Source organism: Lepidochelys olivacea (assembly GCF_965140295.1).
Source record: "Lepidochelys olivacea isolate rLepOli2 genome assembly, chromosome: 11".
Lineage (NCBI taxonomy): Eukaryota > Metazoa > Chordata > Testudines > Cheloniidae > Lepidochelys > Lepidochelys olivacea.
Window position 1 is genome coordinate 19,911,419 of NC_140421.1, and position 26,720 is coordinate 19,938,138.

A 26,720-nucleotide genomic window follows, 5' to 3' on the forward strand; every position below is an offset into this window, starting at 1 on the left:
CTGTTCCTCCTCCCTTACTTGTGACACCTACCCCAGTTTTCCCTTCATTCTGCCCTGCCTCCCCTACCCCTTCTGCCCCACCTCCTCCCCCATTCATAACTCCCCCTTCTGCACCCACCACAGCATCTGTCCTACCCACCATTACCCTCCATCTGCCTTTTGCCCCTGCCTCACCTCTAACCTGCCTCTTGTCCCTACCCAGCCTCCCTGCCTGCTGGCCTTCTGCTGCCACCCAACAACCCCCCTCTCCCCTTCTGCCTCCCACTGCATTTAACACCCCTTCTGCCTCCATTAGCCCTGCCCTGATCTCTGCCCCCCGACCCTTTTCCCCACTCATCTCCCAGATTATTTATAGTGACAGCTCCTGTTGCCTTCCCTGTTTCCCCCTTTTAGGTCTCCCAACCTCACCCCGATCCCCAGATCTCCAACACCCCTTTCCTTCCAGCTCCCCTGGTCCATGACCTCCACTTCCCTCGGTATATTACCCCTTTTCTGTCTCTCTCCCCAACTTGTTGTTGGAGGAGGAGTGGTGGGATGGGACGTGGCAGGCTTGAGCCAGTCTCTGCTGAGCAGTTGGCCAGGGTGCCAGGCAGTGCCCCTCACTTCCTACTGGGATGAAGGGGCCCAGCCACTGAAAGTAGTAAGGAGCCAGCTCTCTTCCCCTCCCAAGACACCCTGTAATTCAAGCACCGCTGGTCCTGCCCAGAACAGAATGAGCAAGGGGGAGGTCACCCTGGCAATTAAGTCACCTGGCAGGAGTCTGTGCTCATGTGAGGAAACTGGTAAAGGGGTCACTTGACACAAAGGGCTGAAGTTTTTAAATAGCAGAAGCTGGCCTGCTCAGGAGCCACTTTCTCCTGTCCACGAGGGAGAGACCACTCACCAAGTAACAACCTGCATGTAGCAGGGGACACCCTGCCTGCCTGCACCCAGAGGGTTCCCCGAGAACTTCCAAGAGAAGGGTGAGCTAGTGAGATAGATTACAGTTTCAGATGCTTCTTTTCTTTATGATCTATACTCTCTATGCTTTACATGATTATGTATAAAAGAGCATAACTATGTTAGACTGTGCCAAGTTGTTGACTGCTTCACAACTATGGCGTGCCCCGACAGAGTTAAATTGTAACCAGAGGTTTCACACTTTTGGGGTGGATTTCTGGAGGAGGGTGTGTTCAAGTACTGGAGAATCTGAAGCTCTGCAAGCAGAGGAGCTAGTGGGGGGCTGGACAGTGAGTTCCAACACTCAGAGAGGGGTGCCAGTTAGAAGGTTTGTTCCCTAACAGGATACCTAGGAACCCCGAGATTGGGCTAGTTGCTTGACTCCATTCAGGCTACAGGAACTTGAAACACCCAGCAGAGGTTTGGATTCCCTGCACAGCAGTCTAACTGGCAGCGAGTAGGGCGTGCTCACTAGTGTCTGTGACAACTATGGGAGAGGACCCAAGATTCCTTCTTTCCAGCTCCATACACTTCTACATAGCAGCCAAACACAATCCCAATCACATGTTCGGGCAGCACAAAGACTACCCCATTCCAGACAGGCCAGCAGAATTAACCCCTTGCAAGAGAAGCAGATATTTCACCCCCTCACGCTCTAGAATTCCAGCCGGTAATCACAGAGTTCCAGGGAGCAGAGGTTCTACTACACCCTTTGAAAAAGAACAAGGTCTGCTCCCCCCATATGGGATCTGCTCATAGCCAGTGTGGAGTGAGGCATGTCCTTCAAGCACAATGTCTCTGGGAGGACCAGCTAGGGAAACGCCACGCTGTCCTCCAATGTGGGGCTATACTTTAAAGATAAATAGATGTGTTGTATTCCTTAAGATAGATACTGAGGGGAAAAGACCCTTAAGTAATATTCCTTTAAAATATATCAGAAGCATAGAGAGAGGGGGAAAAAAAGATACCACTTAAATGTGTTCCAGACTCAGTAATTTACCAGGGATTACCTTTTCTGTTTTCTTCAAAGTAGTCTGTGTGTAGGGTGCACGTTTAACTAATTTGTAAAGTAGCCTCAAAGAAAGAGTTGCAGCTTACTTAGACTCCTTTGTAGGTTTCCCTGGCAACCATTGATTGCAGGAAGAATAGAGACAGAATAATCAATTTGTTTTCATCTGATAATTAGGGGGAAATGATATTGCATACAATTACAAATAATTTTCTAGCCATACAATTACGACGGCAAGCCTTTTCATAGTGTTCAATGCTCTAGCCAACAGAAGAAAATTTGTCTATGTTCCTCTAAGGTCCCTGGTTGCCCCTGGAGATAACTACCTTGTCTTAGCACTTTTAAGCACTGGCAACAAGTAATAAATACTTTTGAAATATTCCTCTATATTAACATTTCAGATCGTCTTGGTTTTAATGTATTAAACTCCTGTATAAATAATATGACACACTGTTATCAAAAGCAGCAGATGTTAAGCTAACAAGCAGATTTCTTTGGTTGGAACAGGGAGAAGCAGAAAACGAGACAAATGCCAGAATACAGTGGTGTATCCTCAAGTTGAAACAGAAGCATGTCCCTGTGAAACGTTTATCACCCAGCCCCATGGAAATTGGTCCGACTGCATTATTGCAGAAGGAAAAACCGAGCTGCAATTAGGAACGAGATTCCAGGAAGAGATCAAACAATGTGGAGAAGGTGTGCGACTCCGAGCTATTGCCTGTTATGATAAGACTGGCAAACTTGTGGAACCATCCTACTGTAGTAGTTCTGGTAAGGAGATAAAATAGTGCATAATGAATGTAAACAATCCAGATAGTCAATGCTTACTTACTAGGTTATTCATTCTGCACCCTTCAGTACATAGGTAACTTTTCACTTGCTGGAGTGGAGCAACTCTGTTATAGATCCCATAAATGCTGAATGTGATTCTGCTTTCTTAACATATCAGTGCACTTTTTACAGCTCTTAGTCCAGTGTCCTGTGTTACCATTTTTTACAAGGGTCTGTTGGTATTTCCCTTCATAAAATCCTTCTCTACTGGAATTTGTAAGTGAATTAAATGGAAACGTTGCAGGTAAAGTAGGGCACACAGTCACAATGCAGGGATAGATTTCTTTTCCGCTTGTTTAAAAACATTATAAGAGCATGTATTGAGCTGGGAACTACAGAGTTGAGGTTCCTTCTCCCACCCTTAGTTTGATGTGGTACAACTATGTATTTTTATAATATTGTTATTTAAACTGCTCTTCTCAAATATAGAGTGAGAAATAATCACTCCTCGGAAGGGGTTCACAGTCTAAGATCCTGATCTTACAATGAGCTCTGTGTGGGCAGCTCTTGCACCTGCATTGAGCGCTTCTGAAATCACTAATGTGTGGGCACAGGTGCCTGCTCACATAGAATGGTTTGCAGGATGGGATGGGGTGGGGAAAGGTAGGAGACAGCACAATTTAAATAAAGGAGAGTGTAGAGTGACTGTTGTTGAGGGGCACAAGGAACAGGAAGTAATTTAATTTTAAAGAGGAATTTTGAAAAAAAAGACAGGCAGCGTAGCATGAATGAAGGTGTGAAGCTGAGAGTGGAGGGAAGGGCAAATGGTGTGGTTATTGAGTAAAACAGGGAGCCATTGAATGCGTCTGAGGAAATGATAGAGGTACCTGGGACCACATTGTGGAGAGCCTGCAGGATGAAGACAAGCAGCTTGAATTTGCTGTGGTAAGAGTCAAAAAGCTAACAAAGAGATTCAATCCTAATTTGAATTCCATGTGCAGCTGTTTATTACTGTTCCAGTTAGCTGCACAGATTCGTAACACTGCTTTTCCATGTTTTTGTTTTCCAACACCATGGTGCTGTACCAACTCCCCATGGTTCTCACATGGGACACCTGGTGTGCCGTGTAACAATTTATTATGATTCTGTGCTGCAGGGGAAGAGGAGCATTGCTTTTTCACACTCCTTCAAAACCCTTTTCTACAAAAAGGGAGCAGTTGGTGCTTAGGGAGGTGGATTTTTCTGTGTAGTGATTTGTTCTTTTGAGGAACCCAGGGCTTGTGTGACTACTAATTAAAAGGAGTTTACTGTGTGTGGCTTCCCTGAACTGATTGAATCCATTTTGAGCCATGGTTTTCTTTCAGTTATATTCATATGGAAATATAATGGCTGCAGTTCTCTCTTGAATGTAGTAGAGAGTGATGGCCACACAGAAGTGTTTTTAACTTCTTGATCCTCAGCCTCTGGCCTCAGTAGAAATTGGAGCAGCAGGGGGCCTGCACTGACATAAGGTCAAACACGGACATGACACTAGTGGAGGATCTAGTAGAATTCCATTCCACCCACATCCTATCTCCAGAGTGCCTCTGATCCACCTTCTCCCTCCTTTGACATTGGGCGTTGGGAGGGCAGCTGGTGCAGGAGGTGAGAGAGCTGTTTCCTTTAGCTTTGAGCAAGTGGGCTTTCAGCTGTGCAAGGACAGTTCTCTACCAGCTGTCTCCGGCCAGATCACTCGGTGTCAGAGGCCTTAACAAATGAAGGAATCTGGTTCATGATGGATAATCAAAAAGGTCTTGTCATAGTAAGGGACAGTGCAGAACTGCACCATCTCAAGGGGGACCACAGGGAGGCATTTGGCCTTGCAAAGGCAGTGTGTCCTCTGGAGCTCTTGAGGAGACATGCACCGAGCCCTCTTGCTCCTCTTCAGATGACTGGTGTCTGTCACCTCTGTGCCCAATTTGGAGTACCCTGTGCTCTCTCATGAGGGAGCAGGGAAGCAGCATTATTCCTTTATACTCCCCAGAGCACACAAGCTATCCAAACTGGTACACAATTAGGAAAAAATAATTTATTTTTCTTTCAGTGTATAATGATGGGACAAGAAAGAAATGTGTAGTCAAGGTTTTAAGTGATTTTCAGACATATTACAAGTGGAATCATACAAACAAAAATGAAACTTTGTCTCTGCTCCCCCCCGTAAACCAGAAAATAACCAACCAAACCCAACAATGAGCCCCAAGAAGAACCTTGCCCCAAAAGTCCAGCCAGATGTACTAGCCCTCAACACATCTCTCCTTCCCTGAAAGTACAAGAAAATGGATGGTCTTTGCAGTGTGCCTTAAAGGTCGAACTTAGTCATGCTGTTTCAGACCAACTTTCCACCATGTTAAAGTTGAACATTCTCTTCTCTTGAGTTGGATATATGCTGTATTTTTGTTTAATTACATATTGCAGTGTTCCTGCTACTATTTTTGATTTTATCATGTATATTAGTAGGGGTGTGTGTGTGTGAGATATATATATAAAATTAAAAAAATTATGTATATATACGCTATCACTAGCAGTTTACACCAAAATATACAGAATTACATGTAATTGTCAGGGGAAAAGAAACCTTTCAATCAAAAGACATTCCTAGGGGAAAGGATGTAACTAAGGATTCACCTTTTGTAACTTTGGTGCCATTTTCTGCTAATTGGTTTGCCTGGTTCAATTTGTACTGAAACTCCATATTTAGGTACAAGAACAATCTGTTTTAGTCCAACATCCTCACATGATGTGATCCTTCAAAGCTGTTGTCACCTTTGCCTATCAGTCTATCTAAGAGCTAAATGGGCTCTAAATTTAGCTCTGAAATCCCAACTGGACCCTCCTTTTCAACCTCTCTCAGATATTTCTTGTTGTTACTTTGAGTATAAAGTGGCATTCTTAATTACAATTACGTCTGCCATTGAATTTTGTGAAATTGGAGCCATATCTGTTAAAGAACTTTTCCTCCATTTTAATACAACGTATTACACACCTTCTGCTATTGCGTAGATTTAAAGGTAGCCATCCTGCAGCAAAAAAACTGATGTGTGTTGCATGTTTCATCAGAACTTGTTAATAAAATTATTGCTGTTAGATTTGTGGAACCATATAGATTTACGTCATTAGTATTAATTCATATATGTTCACATCAAGTTGCCAACTAATGTAAATATTAATTACATGAGTAAAACTAATAGATCTTGTTTTTTTCTAAATTTAGTCTATATAACAGGGCTTTGGAGCTGTGCTCCAGCTCCGCTCCAGCTCCAGGCAAAAACCTGCAGCTCCGCTGCTCTGCGTCCAGCTCCGGGCTCCACTCCAAAGCCCTGCTATATAATTAGAAACGGTTCCTCCATTTGGATGTCCCCTGAGCTGCTTGTTTATTTAAGCTGAGATATTTTGTTCCACATAGTTCAAAGGAAATTAATGGTGGTGTTATCAGTGGCCCTTAAAGCGATATACAGAATTGTACCTATACTCTGTAACCAAATCACCCCTTCTCTTTGTTAAACTAAATAGATTGATCCTCTAGTGTCTGTCACTATTAAATCATTCTTGTGGCTCTTCTCTAAAGACACTCCAATTTATCAACATCCTTCTTGAATTGTGACACCGGAACGGGACACAGAATTCCAGCAGGGGTCACGTTAGTGCAAAATACAGAAATAAAATAACCTCTCCACTCCTACTCTGTTTATACATCCAAGGATTGCATTCGTCCTTGTAGCCATAGTGTCACGCAGGGAGCTCCTGGTCAGCTGATTATCCACCATGATCCCTAAATCTTTTTCAGAGTCATTGCTTCCCAAGATAGGGTCTCCCATCCTGTAAATATGTCCTACATTCTTTGTTCCTAGATGGATATATTTTCATTAAATTAAAAGGCATATTGTTTACTTGCACCCAGTTTACCAAGTGATCCAGTTCACTCTGTGTTAGTGACCCATCTGCTTCATTATTTGTGGGTCATTTGTGAGCTTTTTAAGTGATTATTTTATGTTTTTTTTCCCCAGTCATCAATAAAAATGTTAAATAGTGTAGGGCCAAGAACCAATCCTTATGGGACCCCACTAGAGATACCCATTCGATCATGATTCCCTGTTTACAATTACATTTTGAGACTTATCAGTTAACCAGCTTTTAATCCATTTAAGATGTATCATGTTAATTGTATGTGTTTATAGTTTTTTAATCAAAATGTCATGTAGCACTTCCAAGCTGCCACCCTCATATGTCCCAGGTTCAGCACATCTCTATCCCCACTTTCATGTTAAATTGTTCTGGTAGTAACCCACTTGATGAGCAAACTCCACAGGATTTTTGGGCACTGCAGGGATCTTTTAGCTTAGGTACGAGGAGCGTTGCTGCAGAGCAAATGAGGAAACCAAAAAAACACCTATGGGGGCAGTTGGGGGGAGAGAGAGAGAAGCTACCAGCTTAATCATGCAAGTTATTTATTGCCAGGTAATAACCATAGAGGAGCCAAACAAACAAAACAGTTATAATATTAAATCTAACTTAATTTGATTATTAAAGTCAGGTTTAGAAAACTATAACGGATCACACAAGTCAGGGTCAGAAGGCTATACCTAGAGAGAGAGAGAGCTGGGTTCTCACCACTCTGTGAAGCTTGAATCGATAGGAGATCCCAGGTGGTGGTGGTAGCTGAGGGTCCGGAGTGCTGGAGACAGGCAGATCCCCCACCATGATCAGTCAGGAGAAGATAAAGTCCCAATGGAACTGATGCAGATTTTAGATCCAGGCATCAGAACACTTACTTGAGCATAGTAGGGGTTTTTGTAGAGAAACAACAATAGTTCAAGAGAGAACACTAGATTTGTTTATGTGTAAACAAGGGAGTATACCAAAGTTGTTTTGTTCAGGCTAGACCATGGGAGCTGATCATTCCTGGCTTTGGGCAGTGTTCTTTGTAGGGAGCTCACAAAATAATTAGGGAGCTTCACTGTTTTGGATACCAATAAAGGATTTATTACTAGAATTGGTCTGATAACTACTGAGCTGGGTGTGTGCAGGCATGGGTTCATTAACATCTGGGGCAGAGATCCCCTATCATGCAGTGCTTCCCTGCTTTTCTGGTCCCAGGGTTCCGTGGGTTTCTTGCCTTGGAATCTCTGTTCTCCATTCTATATGCTGATAGAGCTGCCTCTTTGTCCCTTGTTTGATGCAAATGAGGCTAAGGGAGTTTTCTTAATCCTGTCATCCTTATCCCAGCGGTTTAGGTGCATCTCCCACTGCCTTTTTATTGCTTTTTATAAGTCTTTCTTCTGATGCAGATTTGGCTCAAGTAGAGGCTGGTGTGGGGAGGTCTTTTGTGAGTCAGACAGGCTGAGTACTGTGGCCTGGTTCCCCAAGAACACAGAGCTGCTAGGTAACACACAGGAGAGACTAACTAGCTTCCACAATTCTCCCATCCTGAAGAAGCTGGTCTAGTGGTCAACCGGGCCAGCAAAACCTGGCTTATTCATTTGGGGTTGGAGACATTTGGGAAGCCATCTGGCTAGAAACATTTAATTCACTGAATTCCAGTGAAGGGACACCCATAAACAAGTCTTTATACTTTTAAGCCTCTCTGAGGATAGCTGTTTATCACATATAGATTTTTGTAAAGAAATGTGTATCCACTGCAATCTCTGAACATAGGGACCTCAGCATATGAACCTGTAAGTGGTTAACAAAGCAACTGTCTGCAAGGACAAGAGCAGGAAAAGAAAATTGTCATTCTGCTTCCTTTGATGGTGAAATATTGCTCAGTCTTGAGAACTGGTTCTGCTTTGGCATTATTTTACTGGTACCACCATCAAGATTTATTCATAGTATCTGTGGGGCGGGATTATCAGTTTATCACTGAAAGCAAAATAGAATAAATTGGACTTTCAACACTAGGAAGCCTTCGCAGTTCAGAGGTCTTGTGAAGGATCCCAATTTAGCTATATTAGAAAGAAATACCATTGATTTCTTCAGTTTTATTTGTTCTATTCATATTCCCTACTCCTCTCTAATGCCATGATAGCTCTTTCTGTTATAAATATTGGTCTTTCTCTAGACCTCTAGACCTTGTAAATACTGTTTAAAGCCTTAGTCCATTTTGCATCCACAGATCAGTTGATAACCTTTCTGGTTAATCCTACTTTGAAACAAAGCACTTTTTGTTTCTATTGAAAATTAATTACCTGGGCTGTCACACAGCCAATAAAATTGATATTTCACATCATTTTAAAAGAGCTCCAGTTCTGCCTAAAATGTGATTTACAAAAATCTGTCACTGGCAAAGTTTCTTTTTCTTTTCATAATTCATTGTAAATTGCTTTGAATGGCAGCCTCTTTAGTTGGTACAATAATAGTAGTGAGATATCCCAGGGGTCCATTTTAACCCCTATATTGTTTATATAATATAAGAATAAGGGGCATGCAAAATCCAAAGATCTCAAAATCTGCCACTAACACCGAAAGTAAATGAGTAGCAAGTAGCAAATGATGAAAAACAACGACTAATTCAGATGGCTTTGGAATAATAAATGAAAAGGCTGCTCAACACAAGCAAATATAAAGCTATAGATCAGACTGTAACAAACTAAAATAGTGTATGTTTTAAGTGGAACAGTCATGCAGGTTTACGTAAGAGTTACAGTAGGAGCTATTGCAGAAAAATTACTGCAGCTGTCACCCTTATTGTCTGCCTCCAGTTAAAAAATAAAAAAGAGGGAAACTTCAATTAAAGGAAGTGGTACTTCTATTACTGTGTAACCCTTCTGCCTGTCAGAGTTGGCAGCAACAAGGGCCGGGTTCAATATCTAGGGGATCCATTCCAACAGTGCAATGCAAAACCGGCTCAAGCCCCCACCCAGTGACCTGGCACAAATATATACCACCCCTGCTGGGCACCTCCAAGAGGCAATACTTCCCCTCTTGCAAGCACAGAGTCTGAGTGTGGCTAAAAGCCTTTTAATAACAGAGAGAAACAATGTGGCATTATGTTGGGGAAACACCACCAACAGGATTCATAACACAACCCATGAGCAAAAACCCACCCCAAGTAAATTGGGTCGTGTCCTTTCCCTTTGGTTCTTGAGTCCAGCAACCCGAAATCACCCAAAGTCCCAAAAGTCCAATGACCCAAAAGTCTCTGTCCCTGGTCAGGGCAGCCCCAGAGTTCGAAAGTTTATCTGCAGAGCTTTACCTCCCAACCTGGGTGGAGATCGGGGTGGGGGAGGGGGAAGAGAGGTAAGGGGCATCTTACATGATCTGAAGCTGATTGCCCCGCAGCTCCATAGGGCTCCGCTCCGCTCCACCAGCTCCGCGTCCCACAAGCAGCTCCCGCCGTCCCACGAACTGCTCCACCAGCCGGTCCACGAACTGCTCCGCTCCATGTCCCACAAGCAGCTCCCGCCATCCTATGAACTGCTCCACCAGCCTGTCCACAAGGCACTCCAGCCGTCCCGCAAACTGCTCCACAATATATCTTCAGGCTCCCCCACTACTTAACACAAGGCTCAGTGATGTCAGCTCTTAGTCAGTTCAGCTCTTTGGTGAATTCAGCTTGTAGTAGGGGAGCCTCAGTGCTGGTGCACCATTAGCCCAAAGTGAGCTCACCAGCCTGCAACTAGACTCCTAATGAAATCAAAATTAGCTCTGATATTCCACAGTGGAGAGAGGAGGAAGTGCAGTTAGCATGTAAGGCCCATACCACCAAGTATTAATACTTGTCTCCAGTCTCTGTCAATTCACAGAGTTTTGGAACCCATGACCCTTGCCTAGCGAGTGCTACTTAGTTGATGGTGAGTCCCTCCATCATAACAAAAGGCCAAGTACAGTTCCAAGCACAGTTCCCATAATCAGGGTAATAACAATGTATTCTTCCTGCCCCAATAACAGAGACAATGGGGATCCCACAGCAGCCAAAGTGACCATTTGGGCAGCTATGGCCTCATTCTAGGTGGAGTGGGTGTGCCTATGCAAATGAGATCAGCCCCTGAAGTTCTTTTCCACAGCTTGCCACACCTCACCACCAGATGTCAGGGTGGAGCTCATCCTGACTCTGCTTACATCATTGGAACACTGCAGAATCAGCAGGTTCAATCTTTGGCGTGGGGTACCTTGCGTAGCTCAGCGGTGGCATATGTAGAGTATTCAGAAGCAGTGTTTGATGATATCATAGGGTCAAGCTTCTCCCTGGCTCCAAAGCATGTGCTGCCACACCCAGTTCTAAACAAGGAGGTTTACTCTCTTAACAGGTTAACAAATATTCAGAAAATAGTCTGAACTCTGTCCGTAGCCCCAGGCTTCAGGCCACGCCTCCCAGAGATCTCTGGCAATCAGCTATACTTGCTTCCTGGCGCAGCAGGATGGGGCTACTTCCCTGAGCCCCAGGCTCATGGCTCCAGGGACCCAGCATAGGAGCTAACTCTGTGCCAGTGTGGATTTCCGTCTTCATGGCTCAACCTGTCTTAGACCTTCCTCTCTCCAGCTGCCTAGGTGTAGCACAGCCCTCTTTAATTAGTTGGATTGCGCTCACCTGCTCCGATTCAGGGGAGCTGGGCTTAGTCTATCACAGGGTCAGCTATCCTGTCATACAGGGCTTTTGAAGAAAGTCTACCTCTGGCCTTCAACTGCTGTGACTGTCACCCTGATGTTGAATGTGGACATCCTTCTTGTTAAAAACTCAGGCATAATCAAGTCTACGGTGAGATCCTTTGAATACAATATTTGCTGTATGCATTGGCTTTACACTACTATATCTGAGTGGCATATTTCCACTGAAAAACATTTTTATTAAAAAAAGAAGAAAAATCTATAAAACTGTTTTCCATTTTCTGACCAGGAAAGAGAGGGTGATTCAGGGGTTAGAGTGCTAGCGTATGATATTAATTGTGATATTAATAATATAATTGCTTTATGCCAACCAAAAAGCAGAAACAAGAATTCTAATTCTGAAAAGTTCCCTTCTGAGGAAGGCGGAATCTGAGATTAATAAAAACTCAGTATGTAAGTGCAGGTAGAAACTTAAGTCAGGTACCTCATAAGGAGTGAAGAAGGGAGGGCTGCTGAGGAGTGCATGGTTAGTGTGAGAACCAAAGGGAACCTATCCAGGTTGCTACATCTCTTCCAGTACAAGAGGATTCACAAGCTCCCAGGGAGATCACCAGAAGTGACTGTCAACCAGATAGATTATGTGAGCACAGAGAGATTGGCATCTCCTTTGAGAGATGTCAGAGTCATCTTTTAGTTACAACGTTACAACTCAGATTTAAAAAGATCCCAAAGTCAGACAAAAAGAGTATTATTATAGCAATAGAGCAGTTCCAGGACAAAGAAAAGCAGATAGCTTCCAGACTGCCATTTAGCAGCCTTTCCAGTGTTTTACAGGTCCAGGCTGATGAAAGTCTGGAAGAAGATTCTAGTCGCTTTAGTGGAGGAAGTAGTGGGCCGACAAAGAGGGCAGAAGAAAGATGCCTGGATTACATCTGGACCCTGGGCAGCGATTAGTGAAAGGAGAAATCTCAAGGCAAAAAAGGAACAATGCAAGACACAGGAACACTTTCAGAGGCAGATGTAAGATATAGAGAAAAGGACAAAGAAATACAGAAGAGATGCAGGCAAGATAGAAATCCGTGGGTTCAAAGAGAAGGCTGCTGTGGCAGAAGCAGCAGCACAAATTGGAGACTTCAAGCACCTATACAGAATAGTGAAAGACCTCTCAGGAAGAACCAGGCCGTCACAGGTGATGCCCTCAGGGACTATGTGGAGGTCTCAACTGGCTCTAGGTAGCCGGAACTGGGTTGGTTCTCTGCCACCATTTATCACTAGGCTCCACAGGGCTGGCACTCCCCAATCACATGCTAGATCTCAAAATAGTTTGAAGTCCCACTTTGTGTAGGTAGTGGGAGCCAAGGCTGTGCAGCTCCTCTCCCAGATAGAAACTCAATCCAAAAATGAAACAAAACTATTCCCTTTGTCTCTGAGGAAGCCTGTTCCCTCCCACTGAGGGACTCCACAGTCCTGGTTCCTCATTGGCCCAGCAAAGGGTCTTTATAAATCACTCCATCCAAAGCTCCTCATTGGCTTTTCTAGGAGTTTCCAGTCTATTCTGTCCCCGACCCGGACCCTAAGCAGGCTGGGAAATTATATCTGGAGGTTCTGGAGCCATGGTTGCTGTAGTATTGGGGGAGGACCCCTAAAGGCTCAGTTCTGTGTTCCAGGAGCTGTCAAACTCCAAAAGGGAATACACAGAAGAGCATACAACCTTCTGCATTCACTTTGGTCTTCATAGCTGTGATTCCAGCTTGCCCCACCTCAAGTTCTCTCACAAGAGGTCCCTGAACAAATTAGGCAGAAAACACATCTCTGACCCTGACAACCTGGTCCAGTCTCCTCAAAGTCATGAAGCTCTAGCCTGTGGTTAGCTTTGAAAATTCCCCTTTAACCAGCACTTTCCTTCAACTGTCTATTGCTGTAATCACAGATTATATGGGCCTCAAAAACATCAAAAGGGTGAAGAAGAAAAAAAAAAAGAGGCAAGTCTTGGGGAAGTTGTCCTGCCTACACCTCTGGAATTAATAGCCAACTTATATCAAATGGCCTCAGCAGCTGTTGTAGACTTCAACAATCCATAAAAATAATTAATTGCCTAATAAATCATTCACCCACTGTTCTCACACACGTCCTTTCTCTAGTTCTCAAAATACATTCAAATCGATCTCATAACAGCTGTCAGCCTAGTTTTTTTCAGAAACAAGAATTAAGGGACTGGTTAACTAGGTAAAGTTGTTCCTGGCCTTTACTGTGTGAGGGTTCACAACTTGTGTTTTCCATCTCAAAGCAGAAAGTTTGCTTTGCAACTTCAATATAAAATCCATTTAAAACAGAGACCATTGACGTTTACACTGTTGTGTCTCATATGAGCTGTTTCTCCCACATCAGTACAGAGTTTGTGCAGCTCTGTGTCACTGGTGTTTCCTTGCCACTGATAGTGGCTAAAAGGCACCTCCTAAGGATGACCTGTGTATTTATTTCCATCTTCTCCAGACTTACAGAATGGCAGATATTGGTTCTGGCTTGTACATTTTGGCTCACAGTGTAGATAGTATTTCAGCTGATGTCATGCTAGCTCCATAGGATTCAGATTCGACAGACAAGTGGATTATTTTTCTAGTACATTATAATAAAGTTATTTTGGGAGATGAATATTTCCTTAAGACCAGATTGTGCCTGGCTGTTCCAGATATAGGCAAGACAGGGAGGGTGCAAGGAACTTACTCTCTTGCATCCCTCTGCAACAGTTGGCAGTCCCTTTCCCCCCTGGAGCACAGAGACTTGTCCCTGAATGGACAAATGAGCTGTTTCCATGACCATTTGGCTGTCTTGGTCTCTGTTATTGGCCAGGGATGCCTGCCAATAGGAGCACATTAAATTAGCACTAGCACAATCAGTAAAGTAAGAAAATCCAGTATTGTATAGTGCAAAGAATGTGCAGAGGGGACAGGCAGGATGAAAACACTAAAGGGAAAGGGAAAGTATGGAAAACAAAGGCTCAGAAATAGAGCAGAGGTGTCACTCACCTGTTTGCGTCACCATTTCCATCACTATGTTCTCTGCTGTTAGCATGCGTGGGCCTTCTGATACAGTGGCTGATCCTGCAGCCAGTGGTGTATTGTTGTGGCCAGTTCCATTCTCTTGTGGTCCCCTCCCCCATACAAAATCTCATGTTTAAACCAAAATAACATCCACAGACATGAAAACAGGTGAATAAAAGTAGAGGAAGAATACAGTTTGCAGTAAAATGAGCAAGAACATATGTGGACAGCTAGTTCCATCCCAGTGGCCAAAGACAGAGAACACTATGTATGTTTAGATCTAGGGTGCGCACGCAGTCCCCTAGGGTTAACTTATTTTTGTGCAGCTTCTTATAAGGTACGCAACTGCCACTTAGCGGTTACTTCCAGTAGTTTTTTATTTTCAGGGTAACTCTCTTCTGACGTTCTCTTCAGTATTATTCAAGTTTATCAAGTCTTCCACGAGATTGTTCATTTTTTAAAAATAAATCCTAGTCACTGTTAGCTCCAGCCAATACTGCCATAATTAAGTGTCAAGAAAAGTATCTTCAGCATACACTGATTCTTCTCTTGATACCAGTGTAACAACTGTTATTGTTAACTGGATTTATCTTTAATTCTCCCCTCACTATTTGTGACACTTCTATAATATCTTCTCACTTTCTTCTGTCCTATAGAACATTTCTAGTTAGTCCTATAGAATATTTCTAGTTAGATGATTCTCAAACTGTTCCTTACATTACTCTGAAAAGTTTGTGGAGAAAGATACAGTTTATATCATATCGCTTTGACTAAGATGTCCTTTCTGAATTTTTGTTTTAGGATACATTGAAGAATCTTGTGTAATTCCTTGTCCATTTGATTGCAAACTAAGTGACTGGTCTAGTTGGGCCACTTGCAGTTCTTCTTGTGGAATTGGAATGAAAATTCGATCCAAATGGCTTAAAGAAAAGCCTTACAATGGAGGTCGTCCATGCCCAACACTGGATCTGAAGAATCAGGTGAGGTGTATCAAGTAGCCAATAAAATATTATCAAATATCTTTGCTTTGATCAGTGTACTATAAGGAGTCATTAAATAAGTACTGTTCTCAACCAAATAGCTCATGGATAGAGTTTGTAGTTTCCATAACGTAGTTACTGAGGTAGCTCCTCAAATTTCATTTTGATATGCTCTTCAGAAAAACTCCAAAGTATGATAAAAAAAATCTTCCATGCCTTAAGTTTTGATCTTAATTTAATGGTTTTGATCATGTCTGACTTGATAATTTAAAAACTTGGTCTTCTTTAATTGTTTTTAAATATTTCAAAAGATAACATTTTTTTGCTAATTAAATCTTACTGGTTAGAATTGTGCAAACTATTATTATTATTTATTTTTAAAGGTACTATAATTTTTAAAGGTACTATAATTACTATGATACAATTACAAGATAATTTTCAGGAATGTGCACTAATGCATGTAAATATAACACTAAACTATTTCGGATGGAAAATTAGGAGGAAAGCATTTCTTCAGATAATGTGGTAATTTAATACAGTAAAAGGATATTGTCTATTAAAGCTGACATCATAATATATAACTAATACATCTCTTATTTTTTATTTGTTTCCAAAGAGAACCACAACAAAATCATTCAGTATCAATATAAATTCTCCCTTAATTTTCATGTCAGGTATTTGTAAATGTTCACCTTTACTCTATTTCACCCCTGGAGGCAGCCACCTAATTAAGAAGGCAAGGTTAATACAAATCTCTTGTAAGAGGTGCCTTTGCTGTCCTTTAGTTTACTATAATTGTGTACTATCAAATACATACCTGACATTATTCCCTGGAATTTCACACTCTTGAGCCCATCATATCCAACACAAATTCAGATCCTATGATTTGGACTCTGTACCCCTCTAAACAGGAGGGAGCAGCACATCCTGGCACATGTCTGCACTAGGGGTTAGATGTGTGTCTAGCAGAGCCATGGTGGATCTATACAGAGTGCACATACAATGGACCACAAACCTGTATGTGGGGAAGAGCGACAAAGCACATCCATTACTCCTGTCCATATCCAGGCCCTGTAATAGCATTCCTAGGCCATTTGTCTGGGGTATCCCAATTTGCATGTTACTGAGATTCTGCCCCAACTGCCACTGTTGTTCTTTATTATTTGAATAGCGGCAGAACCTAGGTGCCCCGTTGCGGACCAGGACCCCATTGTGCTGACCGCTGTACAAACACAGAACAAAAAGACAGTCCCTGTCCCAAACAGCTTACAATCTAAATACAATCTAACTACATATGTTGCACCAGCAAATTGCTATTTACTCATTTGTTGTAAGACCAAGATTTATCTTTTAAATATTAGACTTTAAATTCATTTTATTTGTAAATCAGGTTCACAGGATTTCATTGTCTTCATTTTTCACTCTGAAAGTCATCTTTGTAACCTCACTTTGGGCCAAAGTTGCATTCAGTAGCTCCCATTGAAGTGAATGGAAGGTGTACACAAACCTTCACCTCACTCTGAAAATATGACTGTTTCATGAGTGTTATTAAAATAAATACAGTATTGATTAAAGCTGTAATGTATGGAAATGCCCTTTACTGTTAATCTGCATATGTTTAATGTCCAAGAATGGCTTTACAGGAAAAAATACCTCAACTATTATTGTTATTTAGGGAACTATATTATTGTTATTTAGGGAATTATTACCCTAAAAAAACTTCAACATTTTAGAAACAGCTACCTAAATAATGTTATATGTGGAAACAAGACTAATAGAGTTTTCATAACTATGTTGATTGATTTTACGCACTTCTACCCTAAATCAAATTGATCAAGCATTATTCAAAGTTTTTCCTACTCTCATATCTCAGTAGGTTCAGTCTGTCAAAATTAATTGGCAAAGGGACAAAAACACATATATTATATGGAACTTTGCAATAATGTTATTTGTTTAGGTCTTTCTTTATCTAATACCTTGCAGGTCCCACAGCTAGAGGAACCACTCATTTAAATTGCAACTGTGGCTGCAGTAACTGTATTCTGTATGACAGTTTTGAAAGCCTGGATTCAGAAGTGGCTTAATGTTATTCACAATTTATCCTTTTCTCCTTCTAGATATAGACAACCTTTTAAATCTTTTTATTGCTTTTTATACACCCAAATACAAAGGTGGCAGTCTAACTGTAGCGGTAGGGTCCCAGGAAATATAATATGAGAATGCAGGTAAGATTCATTATATCCATACCTCAGTGCTTTCACTTACAGAGCAGGCAGATCACCAAAGAAGCAAAATGTTATCCTACAGTAACTCATACAGCGACAATAAGCTCCTTTCATAATGAAAGGATATGAACTCTTGTCACCCACAGACACAGTAGATGATGTCTATTAAAAATAAATATGTTTTTATAAACCTTTCCCGGTCCCTTGCCTATTCGATTATCTAATTTCAAACCCCTTTTAGAAGGAATTAAAGGAAAGAGACAGTCAAAAGTTGAGAATTACTGACTTTTTCGGATTCACTGGTGTATAATCCTTGCCAAGAAACATGACTGTTAGTTAGCTAAATGGGGTTGAGTTTTTTGCCTCCTTATCTAGGCATCTGAGACATGATCTAAAGCCCATTGGATTCACTAGAAAGACTCCCACTGACTTCTATGTGCATTGGAATAGACCTATGAATGGAAGGTCCTGATGTCAGTAGAACCACATTGAATTCTCTAGCTTTCACTTGGATAATAGGCACACCTGTAAGGTGGCATGAGGTTAGATTGCTATCCGTGATGATAATGACTAGTCCCAAAATAGGATTTGTATTTCCCAACTGATGGTTCAGGAAGACCATTTGGATTTCACACATTCACAGATTTTAGGGCCAGAAGGAACCATTGTGATCATTTAGTTTGCCCTTATTTATAATACCAGCTCTAGAACTTCACCCAGTAATTCCTGCATCAAGTCAAATAACTTGCGGTGAGTTAGAGCATATCTTTTAGAAACACATTGAGGATGAAATCCTGGTCCCATTGAAGTTATTGGGAGTTTGGCCATTGACTTCAGTGGAGCCAGGATTTAACCTCTAATCTTGATTTAATGACTGTAAAAGCTGAAGAAGCCATCTCATCCCTAAGAAAGTTACTCCAGTGGTCTAATCTAGATTTGTCAGACTTCAGTTTCCAGTCATTGGCTCTTGTTATGCCTATGTCTGCTAAATTAAAGAGGCCTCTACACACAGACATTTTCTCCCCATGTAGAAACTTTCACTGTGATCAAGAAGAAAAGGAGTACTGGTGGCACCTTAGAGACTAACCAATTTATTTGAGCATAAGCTTATGCTCAAATAAATTGGTTAGTCTCTAAGGTGCCACCAGTACTCCTTTTCTTTTTGCGAATACAGACTAACACGGCTGTTACTCTGAAAACTGTGATCAAGACAACTCTTAACCCTTCTTTTACATTAGGTATATAGGTTAAACATTTTTAATCATTAAATCATTCTTGTAACCCTTTTCCAAACTCTCCAATATGCCAACATCATTTTTGAAGTGTGGACACAAGAACTATAAGAAATATTGCAGTAATGATCTCTCTGATGCCATACACTTCTATTCAATATTCTCCTGTTTATACATCCAAGGATCACAACTGTCTTAGCCACAGCGTCACACTGGGTAGTCATGTTTAGGTGATTATCCGTCAAGTCCTCTTCTGAGTCATTGCTTTTCAAAATCAAGTCCTAGAGCTGGGCAGAGAATTGTAATTCATTTTGTGGAGGTTTTTCGCTTTTCAACATTTGGTTTAATTCAGATATTCCAAAATACCAAAATTCTCTGGGGAATGGAATGGGAGCCCAGGCTGCTGAGAACCTTAGAACCATGTGGATTGCTAAGGAGCTAGGTAGGCAAGGTGGCAGGAAACCTGCTTGGTTTTCATCATAATTTCATTGAAATTGACATTTCTCCATGGAAAGTTTCCATTTTGATTAATCAGAAAATTTAGACCAAAAAAAAAAAAAGTCGAAACATTTTCCAGTCAGCTCTATACAGTTCCCATAAATCTGATCTATATTTTCTGTTCCTAGATTACATTTAGCTGTGTTAAAATGTATGTTGTTCAAGTGAGGCCTGTTTACCAACCAATCCAGGTCCTTCTGTAGGACTGACCTGACATAATTATTTACCACTCTACCAATTTTTTGTCATATGCAAACTTTACCAGCAATGGTTTTATATTGTTTTTCAGATCACCGATAAATATATTGAATAGTATTGGGCCAGAACAATTTCCTGTTTGACCCCAGTAGGAACACCCCCATTGGATGATGATTCCTCATTTACAATTATTTTTAGAGATCAGTTTTTCTAGCTTCTACTTCTAGCCCTGAGATCCTGTTATGCCTTTGTCTGCTAGTTTAAAGAGCCATCTAGTATCTGATAATGGTTACTGATAGACTTTGATCATTTTGCCTCTTAACTTTTTCTTCAATAACCTAAATATAATAAGCTTCTTAACTCTCTTATTATAAAGAATGTTTTTCATACCATACTAAATACAAGGTTCTTGTATCTCTTGAGTGTCTTCCAATTTTTCAACATCATTTTAAAAGTGTACACACCAGAACTGATGTAACAATCCAGTAATGGTGTCACTAATACTTTATACAGAGGTAATATCACCTTCCTCCTCCTGCTTGATATTCCTCTGATTTTATTTCAGAATATTTTGACCAGGCCTCTAGGCTCAGGTTTCCCAGTGGAGTTTGCAGGAGAACCTTGGTGTTCCAAAAAGTTTTAGGGGAGAGGGAGGGATTTTAGCATGTGATCCTATGACATGTTTTGTGCCCCTTCAAGTTATTGGGTACCACTAAATCTTGTAGGACCCCAGGAGACACTGCACTTTACAGGAAGCATTCAGCAGCTCATTGTATTGGCCGTTAGTCTTTGCCATAACTTCTAACTATCTGTCTGCTCCATAGTTGTTTATTTTTTCAAAGTGTGGAGCCCTTTCTCACAGTAAACTAATTCTCTAATACATATAATAAACTAATTCAGAATTAATAGAATTAATTCTGCTGTGATAAGTCTCTGCCTCTCATTCATGGAACCAACTGAGAATTACAGATTCAGTGGAATGAATCAGATCCTCATGGATTTCTGCTATGATTTTGTGTTCCTTTCTAATACGTTAGATTAAAAAACAAAATCCTTGTGGGCTGTGTGTGTGAGGTATTCTAATCTAATCATTTGATCTATGTATTTTATCACTTAAATTGCTCTACATATTTCCCTGTGAAATCAGTAGATTAATTGTGGCATTTTAAAGAAATGTACAGCCAGTGTATTAACACCAAACGCATGCAATATACTGTATCACTTTGGTGTTAGGACCCAAAGTGCTAAAAATTGTTTTTGCAATACCTTCAACACTAAATGGACACAGCATGTAAAAGTTCAATACCAATTGTTTCTAAACAGATGATTGGATTATGGGGTTAGTTGCAAGATAGTCTCTGCCATGCTGTGCATGTTAGAAGTTGCATAGCATTTACATTTTAACATTTTTGGCTCTTCTTTAAATATGCTACACAGCATGCAGCTGCTAAGCTGTTCAATATGTAATTCTACATGATGGAAGGTTAAATACAAACTAGAGGAGGTACATAACTTGAATATTTTTATACATTTTGGGGATTACTACAGAAATACATCTTATTTTAAAGACTCATGAATTCTAAGGATCATCTCTTTGTTGATTGCTCAGAAATATATTGTTGGCAAGTTAATTTTCCCTGCTGAGAACAAATAACTATTTCCTGCATTCTTTAATATTGCTTGTGAATATGTAACTACATATTCTTTACAGGTAGTCTTACTAGATCCAAATGTAGTACGAAAATATTTTGGTAGTTGAAATTTAGATTTACTGCTTTATTTTTTTTTTGAATCATAGAATATCAGGGTTGGAAGGGACCACTGACATTTTTAAGGGTTTACTCCAGAGAGGACAGTGGATACATTAGAATATGAGAAGAACAAGTACCTTACACTTTACAACAGATATGCTTCTTCTGAAATATATCCTATACCAAAAAAAAAAAAAAATACATGAAGAAAATGTTACAGTTTAGAAGTAGAGCTCTCAGAAGTTTGCATATGCCAAAGTTAAGGCTGCTTGAATTTTTATATCCTCTTGTCATTCTAGAAAATGATAGAACTGTTCTAACTCAAACTTTAGAAAAAAATGTTTTTGAGCTAACAACAAATATGCCAAATTTCATCCCAAAAGATAAAAATATTCCAAAGTTATCAGTTTCTGAAAGCAACTTCTAAGAGACAAAGGAATGAGCAACCTTAAATAATAGACATTACCGCGTACTACTGTCTGCAGTCCTGATCTCACGGCAGAAGTCCCTTTGATATATAACTGGTGTTGTAAGAACTGTAACTATAATGGAGCAAGATGTCATGTCTTATCTCAGGTCAACATATGGAACAAGGTGCATACTTAGGTATAATCAGGCATTCTCAGGGAACAATGGCATTCATGCACAATGAAAGATTTGAGAAGCAGACAGATAGCACTGCAACATTTTCCTCTTTTTCTGCCATCATCCTGTATACAAATCCTTATTTGGAGGACCTGGGTTAAAACCTCTTGCATGTATCTATCTGTTCACTGGTTGATTGTGACTAGTAGATATATTTCATGTTTATGCTCTTAATTTTGACTGTGTTCCATGCAACTGGGATCAGTTTCAGGCTTACTCTTTTTTTCAGGTAAGTGCATGATTAGGGTCTTTAACTATGTCAAGAATATCTGTAGTAAAGCACTCACTGCAGTACAGCCTGACTGGCTTGGCTTCTGCAATCAGTTCTGCTCTAACAGAAATGTAAACCAGAATTCTGCTGGTTGCACCCTTCCCCAACTCCTTTCCAATAGCACAGTTAGGTGGATCTTACATTTTTATTGGACAGGAGTTCTATGGAGCCATTTCTGTGCTCTATCATAGAATATTGTATCAATAACAATAACCTTACGCAGTTATTTATATGCTTCTTTTATCTACTATATGTAGCATATATGGAATGCAGTACACTGCTGACCAGTATGTAAAAGAACCATCATTGATATTGATAGAACGCTATACTGAGAACCTTGTTGAGATGGGAGAAATAAAAACTGCAAGTTCTGGCTTTGCTTAACTGGGGAAAGAAACCTTGTGTTTTTTCCATGCTGGCTCTGCCATTGTACTTTCTTTGATTTTCTTCATGTCCAATTCAGTTTCAGGTACCTAAATCCTGCTCTTAACCTCAATTTCTCCTACAGAAAAAGAGATGTTTTTCTCTTATTTCCAAAGTAAAAAGATAGAACTATAGTACAGATACTATTTTTTTTTCCAATTTTAGTCATTTTTAATAATATAGAAAAAATGATTTGTGTGTTTTTTTGCATAGCTCTGTGGAAAAAATTCTCAGTGGCAAAAAAACCTGAAAAATCCTGTATTCCATACAGACTTTTTTTTGCTAAAACTAAAATGAGTTTTTGAAGTGAATACAATATATTTTCCATCAGGATAACCATCCACTCTCTGAGTGGAGAAAGAAAGCAAAGCCTGACCTTTATAGGCTGCTAGTTAGACCCCCTGCCTTGTGAAAATGTGAAAGCAAACCTACATCAAGAACCTTGTACCACCCCATCAGATTCGCCAGTTTCCATGAAGATTACAGACTTATCCTTGATTGGATAAGTCTGGACAGTGGTCCGTGTAAGGCGCTTTAACTCCCAGCAGCCACAAATTCTGCATTCAACTTCAATAGCTATTTTTAAATGAAAGGATCCAAGGATATAAAGATACTTCAGCTTGTTCCCACCAAGGATGTTGCCTTTTTACTTATGACTCGATTTTCATAATTTTGCAGTCTGCTTGGAAACTGGTGAATCTGATGGGATGGTACAAAGTTCTTGGTGTAGGTTTGCTTTCACATTTTCTCAAAGCAGGGAGTCTAACAGTTTTCTATTGCATAGGCCCATTTTCATTCATGAGAACTAATTTTCCATGCAAAAATTGCCCAGCTCAGCAATTTCTTGGAAAGTACACTTGTTTCACTTTATACTCTATGCAGTTTTTTCACACTTCCCTATAATTATGCCGGTTAACTTTTACGCTCTGTAGTGCCTTTTATCTGAGCATCTGAAGGGGCTTTACAAACCTTAGTTATGTCTCCTAACACTCATCTACCTCACAGTAATAGCTATCTTCATCTTGCAAAGGACTAGATAGAGGCATAGACTGGCCCAGTGTTACACAGGGAACCAGTAGACGAGCCAGGAACAGAACCTAAAGGTACTAACTGGCAACCTCTTGCCCTGTTGACCAGACTGCATTCCTCCATTTATTAAAATCCCTATAAAGTCTTTAATTAAATGTGCATTCCAAGAGTTTTTGTTGTTGTAAAATGAAGTTATGTATTTAATTCTCTCTATGTTGGATTGAAAATGTGCCAGTAATGACATCTTCTGATTGAAATTCTGTGTTGGCTTTTTTAAGGGGAAAAGTCCTGTATCTTTTATGACCATGCACTAGAAAATACAGTAGCAGAGTAGGAAATGTACCGAGATTGTTTTATTCAAAATGCCACTAAATGAAAAGGCAGCCATAGAAGGTCACAATTGCCCAATAGACAAGGTATTATCATTTTACCTCAGGAACTGAAGTTAAATTAGTTTGGGCAGTATTTTTAAGGAACGAAGTTTGGTTTGTGCCAAATCTCTAGTGGACAGTATGTCATGTTGCAAGACTGTGTGTCATAAATCAGTGTGACAATGGCTAAGACTGAGGCTGAACTTACTCTTGCTTGTCTTTGTATTAGGAGCAAAGGAGCATAATAGGATTGATGCCTTAGTTATTCCTGGGCAGCAGATTTAGTCTTTTCTTTTTTTCTGTTCATTCCTTTAAAAAATTTTCTAATGCTTCTTTGCAAAGTCTTTTCAGTGTAATATTCAATACCCCTTGTCTCTGCATTCTGGAGAACAAACAGTCACACTCATTCTGAAAGGTAAATATTATGTCACATTAAAATCACGCGAGTCCAATTATGATTTGGACAAAAGCAAGAACATGCACAGTTAAAGATGCCAGTTTGTCCATAACTCACCCCGTTGTATTCTAGGTTGGTGTTACAGAACTCTGAGGACCATGGGTAACCTTTTCTGTACATATTATAACAGATGTGATAGCATTATCTAGAAATAGGGTGAGCCAAAGAGAGAGAAAATATATGAAGTCCTTTACGGTGGTAAATTTAATTTAAGATTGTAGGATTTTTTTGTCTTTGTCTTTACTTTCTCATATAGTTATATGTAAAAGAACAAAAAAAGTCTAAAGATTCTCTTATTGACACTGTAACCATGCTTGTCTTGTAATGGCTACAAAATAGGGATGTGTCAATTCCTTTGGACCATATTCTAAGTCAACCAGCACATAACAGAAATTAATTATAATTCTTTGCAGTTCTGTAACACCTTCCATCCAAGGACTCCAATTTTTTTCCACATATAAATGAAATAAGCTTCATAACCGTACTGAGAGGCAGATAACTATTATCCCCACTTTATAGCGGAGGAAACTAAGGCATGTGATGTTCCCAAGGTCTCCTGATTCTCAGGACTTTGTTTTTTTGACAATACCATCTTTCCTTTCCATTGTCAATTTTTTAAACATTGTTACATTATTTTATTTAGGTAAAAATCTTTGTTTTGACATTTATCAGGTCTTCAGTGTTTTTTGAACCACTAAGTTATCTTTGGAATGGGTATGATTCATGCTTTCCTATATTGGTGGAGAAAGTTTCACTGACTTCAAGACTTATTCTCACCAGACTTTTGCTCATGAGGATACGAAATAAGGAGAGCAAGTTAAGTCAGAAAGAACACATCTTTATACCATGACTGGGCTTATGTAATGTGCTCCCATTCACATTGTCAGATAAACCAGCATGGATGAAATGGATGCTGTTCAGAAACAATGGAGCAGTAGTTATACCGGCTGCTCCTCAGATGCTAAATTCAGAAACCAGCAAGAAGTTAGTATGAGGGATCTCAGGGTATGCTGAGGTCACATGCATCACTGCCCTGACTGAGCCAGTTGAGGAAGCCAGGAGCTATAATATGAGTGCTCTCTCTGTGGTAAGAATATCACACAATCCTTTCATTCAGGAGAACTAGTGGAGTGCTCCTGCATTCAGGGCCATTTGCGTCATCTCTGCCCTTGGACACATTTCACCATTGGTTAATAAGTAAGAGTTTGTCCCATTCTATTTGTTCCTTTGGCAAAATACAGTGTAGATACAAGGGTATTTAAAGTTCCTATTGACATTCTAGTCTCTTGGTTCTGTGGACCCTGCACCAATTCAATTGAGCCATTGCAGTATCATTGTAGAGCTGAATGTTGCTCAGTTAAAAGTATTGCAGTATTCAAAATGCAGTGTCTTTTTTTTATGGGGGAAGAATGCAAGCTGTGAGGAAGAGGGAGTAATTTTGGTTAAAGGCGCCAGTCTGCAGTGAGAAATAAATACCTATGACGTATTTATGTTTAAAGCGAATATTCTTCTATATTACAAAGCATGGCTTTTAATTACACTGCCTATATAAGATTTTCTATATTTGTACAATACAGAAAAAACATGGTTATGTTACCCTGTAATGAAGCTTCTTCTACATTAGATTATATCCTTACTCACAGGAATAGTCCCTTTTCTTTAAAATAGAGCAGGATACTTATTTTATGGCCACTGGATGACCTCCTCACACCTATATCAGAAAGACCATTGTAGCTAGGGAAGATTTTTAAAATTACACTGTCGATCAAGAAAGCATCAAATATTAATAAACCCTCCTCAAACCTTATCCAGTCTATAGCTACAAAACAATGTAATCAATCTGATCAATATTTTAAAGGAAAAATAAACTATCTCTACAGCAAGGTAATTGACTTCTATGAAATTTAAATTAAAATGGCAAATTAATAAACTTCTGACAAGCTAGGCATTTAACAGAAATGACAACTGACCTTAAACTATACCTTTTTAAACCTAATGCCATTTATAATGTCAGGAAGGATAAAACAGTCTGAACAAAATAATGTTCTCAGGAAACTTTTCCACATTACAGGATACCTGAATCCTGAATCAAGTCCTCCCACTGTGACTTGAGATTTTACTGTGTAAGAAGTCTCAGTATAATTAAAAGGTGATTTTTGTAGTAGTCTGTAATACCATGTTGAGGTTCTTTGTTCAGTCTCTTAAATGTTCCTTGCAAGACTTCTGGACTCAAATATGACATATGGTATCTCTTAAGGAATGACTTCTATATATAATATATATATAGAATATGAACATGC

The 26,720-nt window shown here is 40.1% G+C and overlaps 1 protein-coding gene across 3 annotated transcripts in view; it reads left to right on the top strand.

The window, feature by feature from the left end:
• Nucleotides 1-26,720, top strand: part of THSD7B (thrombospondin type 1 domain containing 7B) — a 511,640-nt gene that overhangs the window by 378,026 nt on the left and 106,894 nt on the right. For all 3 annotated transcript variants that reach the window (XM_084643355.1, XM_084643354.1, XM_084643356.1), the window contains 2 exons: nt 2,456-2,719; nt 15,142-15,320. In XM_084643355.1, the coding sequence (XP_084499481.1) occupies nt 2,456-2,719; nt 15,142-15,320 (443 nt within the window). The remainder of the gene's footprint in view (nt 1-2,455; nt 2,720-15,141; nt 15,321-26,720) is intronic.